General features: G+C 47.8%; 1 protein-coding gene across 3 annotated transcripts in view; it reads right to left on the minus strand.

Annotated features, from left to right (window-relative positions):
- Positions 1 to 6,836, minus strand: part of Tmem220 (transmembrane protein 220) — an 18,830-nt gene extending 11,994 nt beyond the window's left edge. For all 3 annotated transcript variants that reach the window (XM_055594371.1, XM_055594370.1, XM_055594372.1), the window contains exons 1-5: positions 6,736 to 6,836; positions 6,083 to 6,112; positions 2,513 to 2,573; positions 1,526 to 1,649; positions 467 to 526 (exon numbers count right to left, since the gene is read on the minus strand). In XM_055594371.1, the coding sequence (XP_055450346.1) occupies positions 467 to 526; positions 1,526 to 1,649; positions 2,513 to 2,573; positions 6,083 to 6,112; positions 6,736 to 6,828 (368 nt within the window). In that variant the 5' untranslated portion in view covers positions 6,829 to 6,836. The remainder of the gene's footprint in view (positions 1 to 466; positions 527 to 1,525; positions 1,650 to 2,512; positions 2,574 to 6,082; positions 6,113 to 6,735) is intronic.
- Positions 6,837 to 8,745: the final 1,909 nt, after the last annotated feature.

The following is an 8,745-nucleotide window of genomic DNA, read 5'->3' on the forward strand; positions in this document are numbered from 1 at the left end:
CACACACACACACACACACACACACACACACACACACACACACACACCTGGCAGAATCCACAGGCACACCATTTCAAAAATACCATAGGTTCAGCCATAAAATATTCCCTTCAGAGTTTCCAAAGAATTTAATATCCTATAATGTATATTCTCTGAACATACTATAATTAACAGAGATCATTAACAAAAATATACATTTAGAAATTATGACATTTGCTTTCAAATATATTTGGGCCAAAAATTATTTACTTTATGTATATGAGTGCTTTGCCTACATGTGTCTTTGTGTACCCATGGAAGCTAAAAGAGGGTACCTGGTCCCCTGGGACTGCAGCTAACCAATAGCCATGAGTCTCTCTGTGGATGCTGGGAATCGAACTCAGGTCCCCTGGAAAATCAGCCGGTGCTCTTAACCCCTAAGCTGTCTCTCTAGCCCACTGATTTTTTACTAATGAGTTTAACTTACTTTGATGAGCTGTGGCACAGTGCCATCCACGCTGTGACAATCACCAGGCCAGACAGCTCCCTGGAAAACACCGCATTTCACATTACCAAGTGGCTGCTGCCCCCCAGGAGTGGTACAGCCCCCAAACAGCCTGGGGTGTCATTTGTCCTTTGTTTCTTGTTTTTAAAAGGAGGTCAGTGTTTTTGCAGGGGCTCAGATGAACAGGAAATCTAAACACACACTGTGAGGGCTAGGGGGGATTGCAAGGAGAATAGTGCCTTGTAATATTAATCAGACTAACAGCGTTGAGGGAAACGTGTTTGTGGAGTTGTGTGTCAGGTGTGTGGGCCTCATACTGGCTGAGGAGTGTCACTGCCACTGGAGGCTCCACTTCAAGCCCACCCTGATTCTTGGGCTGGAAGCTGAAGGTGACTCAACCCATCCAGTCTACATCCCCATCCACAGGGGCCTGGCTTGCTCTGCAGTTTACAGAGGCGAGGGTCCAGAGCAAACCGCACTTTGTCAATGATACCCTAACACAAAGTCTCTGGAGAATAGTGCCAGCAGACACCAGCAGCAGGGTAGACAAGAAAGCAAAGGTTAGGGCTGGGATCCCAACAAAGGAAAGGTAATAGAACAGCAATAGACGGTTCTGATCAAGAGAGATGACCTATGACACATCAAGCAAGGTTGGCAGAGATCAACTCAAAGTACTTCTAAGTGGATGATTGCACTTACCTCTAAGACTGACCCAAGACTGACTCAGGGTGCTGTCTCCAGCTTATCAGACCGGAGCATTACTGTACTATGCCCTTGCTAAGTTACAGGAAGGTCAAGGTCCACCTCCCGGGCAGTAATGTGGAAGTGGTATGGCTGCGAGAGCTGTTATAATGGTGCCCAGGGATCAATGACAGGTTTGAATCCTGGCTCCGCCATTTCCACTCTTTCCTCATACTAACGGCTATGTCACCGCCTGCACTCCTCGAGGTACATTTGGGGGAGTTAAATCATCATTGTGCAGCGAGGAAAGAATGACTCAGGTCTGCCCCACCCCTCCAAAGAGCAAAAGCCGACGCTCACCTGCCTTCTTCCTCATTTAGGATGTTCTGCTGTGCATGAAGCAGGAAGTGGTACGCCAAGCCACCAGCCCACAGCATGCAAAACAGCATGTGTACGGTAGATACACTCTTCCAGACGAAGTTGCCTGTAGGTGGATATCCTGCAGCTGTAACTCATGGCGAACCCAGGAGCCAGCGCGCTCTTTCACTTGCTTTATGATCCTTGTCCGTGTTCCTTGGAGAGCCACCCTTCCCACACCTCTTGTCCCTGTCAGCCAGCGCCTGGCCTCTCCGCTTTCTGTTGCTTACCTGGGTGGACTAGTGCACGCTATGCGAAGAGGCATGAAGCACGCTCTTGCTTGTAAGAAGCTTGTACCCAATAGGGGGCCACATAAAAGTAAGGCATACACTGCCGCAAGAACTGTGCACCGGGAGAGTGGGAGTGGAAGGAGGTGTGCTCCAGACATGGGAAGTACTTTCTATACACAAGTGGCAGTTTGTACACCTACGTTTTTTAATAAATTCCAAATAAGAAAGTAGTTAACAAGAGTGGCACTGCTCTAAGAATGTGTAAAGGAAATGAGCTGATCTGTATTAGAAAGAAAAAGAAAAAAAAAAAAAAAAAGGAACAGGCAATGATTGCCCCTGAGTCTGGGAAGACAAGATTACCACTGCCGATTGTTGCCCATTTGACACTAGCTGGAGGTTTAAGAAGTCAGTGCGGTGATCAAACTCTTCCCCATTATGAGCTAAATTGCATCAGAAGCAAGAAGCAATCAGCCCAGGAGGTCTCGAGTTGCAGGTGATAGTGGCTAGTAAGCTATGACCTTGAGAAGTCTCCCTAGGATGGTGTAGGACCTGGACGCTAGGTGAAAAGGAGCTCCTCGTTATCAGAATTGAGAGGGAAGGCCTGGAATCCTGTTTCTCTCTTGGGAGTTGACTGGGTACATTCTCAGCATTCTAAGAACACTGATTTGCTGACCCCGCATGTAGAATCCACTGTTCCTACCTGTGACAAGAGGATTAAACCCCACCAGCAGGGTAAGTACCGCTGGGATCGTGTACACCACCTGTTAGCAAAGGAAATGTGAGGGTTAAGAAGTGTGCCGGAACCTGGGAGTGTAGCCCGGTACAGTGTCCCCATCCCCACTGAAAACAGGTGTATGCTCAGCACGTGGTACGTTCCAGAGGATCTAGCAAAGAAGAGTGTGACCAGCGGTCACCAGGCTTCAGGATTTTCATCTGCTTTGGTATTCACCAAGGATGTGATAACTTCTGCAGGTGTGACCTCGTCACTCCATCAAGCTCTAGTTTTACCTCCCTCGGCTGGCTCTGCCAGGAATCACTCCTTATCCCTGAGCTGTAGCTCTGTGCATTGTTTAGTCAGTGCTGGCCTCCCAGGCTCTCCCAAGCAACTGCCTTACCCAGGGTGTCCTTCCCTGCTTGCATAAAAGATCATTCTCTGCAGAAGAGTCATGAATGACCAGATGGCCTGCTCGGCTGGACCCCCTAGACCACGTGACTCAGTATTCCAGTTCTACAAGTGAGGTCACCGAAAGCATCCAAAGGATGTGTGGGTCTGACGTGCTCATTACGGAGACCAGGCTGTTCATTTGGGAAAGGGAGTTGGAAGACTGTCCCTGAAAAAGCCCCGTTCCTAAGCCTCATGGTAACACACACACACCCTCTCTCTCTCTCTCACCTGTTTGTACACACACCATCAATATCCAACTGTGCTCTGTGAGAAGTGTTCCGCATAGGTTTTTTAAATGTGCATTCAAATGCCTGGATATCTGTCTCAGCTCACACAGTCTTATTACAGTGCATTACACACATATGAACAGATCTATCCTTTAAGTCTCTCAGAGCAACTGTGATGTAATAATCCTTATTAAAATGCTTCTTCCTATCAGGAGAAGATGAAAAAAGCTGGGGGCAGAGAGAATGAAAAGACTTGCTTCTCATGCACAAGTTAAAACAATGGTGGTACAAGCCTTTAATCCTAGCACATGGGAGGCAGAGGAAGGTGGATCTTTGTGAGTTTGAGGCCAGCCTGGTCTACAGAGTGAGTTCTAGGACAGCCAGGGATGCACAGAGAAAAACCAAACCAAAATGAAACAAAACAAAAACCAATTCTCAGCAAAAATATGAACCTAGTGCAATCCACTTATGTTTGTTTCTGTTACTGTTGGGATTTAAGAAATTTTAAGTTTACTGTTTTATGAGTGAATGTGTGTCTGTCTGTCTGCCTGTCTGTATATATGCATGTATGTATGATCTATGTGTTGGTGGTCAGATGACAACTTTGTGGAGCTGGTTCTCTCCTACTTTTATGTGGGTCACCAGGACCAAATTCAGGTCATCAGTATTTGGGGCAAGCACCTTCACCCACTGAGCCATCTTGCCAGTCCTTTGTTGATTTTTATTTACAATGGAAAAACTAAAAGTATCATAGTATGCACTTAAAAAATTTAATCCAATAGAGTCACAAAATACACTGGGCTCATTTCTAACTCATGTCCACTGCAAGACTGTTTTCTCAACCTCTTTGGCAGCTAGAAATCATCATGAATAGGAATATAAGGTAAGGCAATGTCTTCCCAGGTCCAAGTCGATGACATACAAAGCATTTAACAAGGTATGGTTGCTTATGAATCAGAACGCCAGCAACATGGCATTCTGATTTGTGCAAACCAAATGCTACCTGTCCAAGGGATTTCCTGGGAAATGTTTTCTCCATAACTAAAAGGATGAAAGCACAGATGAAAACCTGCTGTGCTCCTGTTTTGATTCTTCTTACTTTGGATAGACTTCTCTGGGAATCAGAGGTCTGGAGCTGCAGCAGCTACTCAATAAAAATGAGGATGCCTGAGAAGAGAAATCCCAAGCCCATGCCACTGTTGACCATCAAGCAACCACTTGAGTTTCTTTCTTTCTTTTTCTTTTTCGAGACAAGGTTTCTCTGTGTAGCCTTGGCTGTCCTCGATTTGTAGACCAGGCTGGCCTCAAATTCACAAAGACCCACCTGCCTCTGCCCCTCCCCCAACCCCAAGCACTGGGATTACAGGTGTCCATCACTGAGCCTAGATCACCTGAGTTTCTTCAGCGATATAAGTTCTATATTTTTGTAACCTGTTGTTATCACCCACATTCCACTCTTTGTCTTTGTGATGCAAACAGCCTCCACGTACAAGGTGCAGCAAGGACTGTGGAAAGGAGCTGGGTGAAGTCCTGTCTCCAAAGTGCTGAAAGTATTGTAGCATTGCTCATCTGTGCACTTTGGTGAATTTTTACAAGAAACCTTTTTCCATAAAGGCGCCTAAGAAGAGGGAGAATGTGTCCTTGTTCTCCTGGAACCTGGCTTCACAGAACACAGGCCAAACTGGTTATTGCTACAATCAGGAGTCAAAGGAAGGATGTTCAGATCCTCCTGGGAAGAGTGACAGTGAGTGAGAGAGAGCCTGGGCACACCGCAGCACACTAGGGGCAAGGCACAGTAGCCATCATTTCTGAACTAGACTTCAAAGACAATGCTGGAAACATGGGCTGGGCCATGCTATGGTGGGCCTAAAGACCAAATGGGGGAGCTCCAACTTAGCTTGAGAAACAGCACAAGGTTTGGAAGCAGACAGTGACCTACAGGTGCCTAGGAGCAGAGGGGACAGGAGACAGAGGAGTTGCAAGACTGTCCTTAGGGGAAGTAACAGAGGGGCAAATGGGAATGAGGGAGAGCACCCATCAGACTGTGTGACCTGTTTTCATCCGCTCAGGCACTGTGCACACAGCCATCCTGAGAATTCCTCTTCACTTTTACTTCTGAGGGCATCTCAAGGCAGTGACGGGAAAGGTGACAGCCTGTGAGTGAAGATGTGTGGGAGGTTCTGCTGAGAACAGAGATGGCTGGGTTAGGAGGATCAACAGGCCCGTGGGGAGGAAAGGTGTTGGGTGGGCCTCTGGGCACGTTTTGAGGAGCAGCACCACGGTGCAGGTGGCTATTTGCTGTATCCTTTCAGAGAATCAACATAAAGCTTTCTGCAGGATTACACGATCTGGAGCTCAGGCTATGGACCAAAGAAGGAAGAGGTCATTTGATTTGGGGGCAGGAGAGTCTGGACAGCAAGCAGTATCAGGCTACGGCTCTACTGCACAAACACCCAAACCAAACTAGGACTTGGCTCTGTAATTCCTGGTGTTTTTACTCGTTGCTCATCTATACCCAGTGAACACTGTCCCCAAACCCAAGAATGAGCTCCTCAGTGATACTGTACAGTCTCCCTCCAGGACTTTTGTTTGCCGTCTGAGGACAAAAATCACGGACCAATACAACCAATACACACATCCTTGTGATGGCTGTCAGAAAAGTTAGCATAATGCATGCCAAGAGGCTAGCATGTTGTAGGTCCTTAGTAGATGAGAGGAACTCCTATTATCATGACTGGTGTAATCAAGGAGATCATCACAGCGACTTCCCACTCCAAGGAGAAAAATTAGGAAAATAAGCTCACAAAGGTGCTCATTTCCAGGTTTTAGGCATAGTTGTGTCAAACGGAGGAACATTTTGAAAGTAGCTCATACTCACCACCCACCACTCTGCATCTGGATCGTTCACCTAGAATGTCAAAACATCAAGGTGTTAGCTGATGTTGGACCTGATATGTTTGCTGTCCTATGTCTCGTCTTACCGTGTATCTACTGTTCATTTCGAAGAGTTAGGCGCTGCAATGGGCTCTGGGTACAGAATGGTCTAGCTGTCTGCACAATCAGGATGGCTGACGGGACTCCAGGGTGAACACGGCAGGTAGCTCTAACACACAGCCATGCGTCTTTTGACAAGAATGGCTTGGGATTTTCTAGGAACTTCAGTGGTGTGTTTTAAGACCCTGGGTCCCAAGAAACGAGGGGAGTCATCTTGAGGATGATCAGGAAGCAGTCTAGGAAGGGGAAGGGTGCTGTCTGTCCTGTTTCTTCCTTCATCCCAGGCGCTGAAACCCACTCAGGTCTCACGCGAGCTGAAGGCTCGAAAAGATGCCAGAGCTGCGGTCCTGGGTCCCTTTCTAAGTGGCCAGCTGTGCTCACGTGCACAGGTTGCTTGATCACACCAACTCATGGGTGTTCAATCAGCACTCTGCGGGTTCGGGAAACATGAACCCCAATGCTGCTCCACCCTGAGAACTCGCCGCCCGGGCCGGCTTCTCCGCGGTCCCTCTGCCAGCCCTCCTCAGCCCGCCTGACCTGCACCACGGCGGCCAGGGAGAAGAAGGCTGCCATGAGGGCGTTGCACGCCCGCCACAAGCCGGGAGCCCAAGGAGCAACGGCAGCCGCCATAGCCTGGAAGCCGGAGGAACGGGCGCGGCCCAGAGGGGCGTGGTCAAAGGCCGGGCTAGCAGCGCAAGGCCCGGGAGGGGCGGGGCTAAGAGGGCAGGGCTCAGATGGCGGGGGCGGGGCTAAAAGGAGGGGCCAGCTCGTCCCTGCCCTCCCTCAGTCCTAGGACGGTCTCGCGGCGCCCACTAGCGGAGAAGTGTGGCATCGGCCGTGCTGTGACGTCTTTTTTCCTTATTCTTTCTCACAATCAAAAGGGCAAAAGAGGGAAACAAAACAAAAGCACAAGCCAGAAATGGAAATGAAGAAGAGAAAAGAAAAGGAAAAAGAGGCTTGTGGGTGCGGGGGTGTGCGTTCTGGCTAGTTTTTGTTTTGTTTTGTTTTGTTTTGTTTTTCTGAGACAGGGTCTGTCTACATAACCCTGGTTGTCCTGTCTAAAACAGACTGGCCTGGTTGGGCAGTGGTGGCACACACCTTTAAACCTAGCACTTGGGAGGAAGAGGAAGGAGAGTCTCTGAGTTCCAGGCCAGCCTGGTCTACAGAGCAAGCTCCAGGACAGCCAGGGCTACACAGAGCAATGCTTTCTCGAAAAAACCAAACACAGACTGGCCTAGAACTCACGGAGTCTGGACTCATTTACATATCCACAGGCCTCATCATTGTTATTCTAAATAGCGCTAGGATTAAAGGCATGTGCCACCATGCCTGGCTTTTTAGGTTAGTATTTATTTGCTTCTTTTCCAAAGCTTCTTGCTTTCAAAGCAAGGAAGACATAGTGACAGTTTCTAAAGTGAGTGACACAACACATAGCTTTTCAGCAGCCAGCCTGCTTTATCTTCATGCGCTCTTATCAATACGACATTACATACTATACGTATTTACATTTCTCTCCCACTAGCAAAACCAACATTTCCAACACTCATTTGCTTATGCATTTCTTAGAAGGAATGACATGGAGGTACTGGCAGCTCACCTGATCAGCCATTTTCTGTTGTGTAAGCTACCCTGCTGGTAGCTTTTCTCTGGGCTCTTTCACACATGCATAAGCCTCAATATTTTTATTCTAAGTAGTCTTTGTCACCACAAATCCTGCCCTTGGGTGCTTGACACTTCCCCTTTCCTTTTAACTAAACGTCTTTAAACTGCTCAGAACGAGCTTCTCTTCTGTTTCAGCCTTTAGACCAGCGTTCTCAACCTGTGAGTCTCAAACCCTTCAGGGATCTAATGACCCTTTCACAGAAGTCACCTAAGAAAATCAGAAAACATGGATATCTACATTACATTTCATAACAGTAGCAAAATTATAGTTATGAAGTAGCAACAAAAATACCTTCCTGGCTGGGGGTCACCACAACATGAGAAATTGTATTAGGAAGGTTGAGAACCACGGCTTTAGAACGAGGAAACCTGTGTCTTGGGAATGTCATCTGCTGGGTGCCTGGCACGGCAAAGGAGTGGAATTCCCCTCAGGGAAGGCCATTTGAGGGCCTTGGAAAAGCAGACACAACCATTATCTAAGGTGTGGAGGGCAGCAGCAACTGTTCTTATTGGTGCTGGGCACGGCTCCTGTTCAGGTCTTCCCCATTAATCAACCTTGAAGGGCTGGGAACTTGCCAAGATCACCTTCATAGCCCTATCCCTATCCTACATGGAAAGAATAAAGCAGAGAAGGTTGTGGGCCGGATTCCCTCCCCACCCCACTTTCCAGGCCCCAACCCCATTATTTGGCCCTAAGAGTCTTTAAAGAGGTGGTTAGGTTAAAATGAAGTCATGGGCTGGTAGGATGGCTTTCCCGTTAAGGCACTTGCTGCACAAAACTAGCAACCTGATTTTGATCTGTGGAACCTGGAACCTGTGAAAAGGCAGGAAAGATCTGACCTACACATATTCACACCACACACACACACACACACGATTATGATG

This window comes from Psammomys obesus, unplaced genomic scaffold (assembly GCF_907164565.1).
Source record: "Psammomys obesus unplaced genomic scaffold, mPsaObe1.curated_primary_1811, whole genome shotgun sequence".
NCBI classification, from domain to species: domain Eukaryota; kingdom Metazoa; phylum Chordata; class Mammalia; order Rodentia; family Muridae; genus Psammomys; species Psammomys obesus.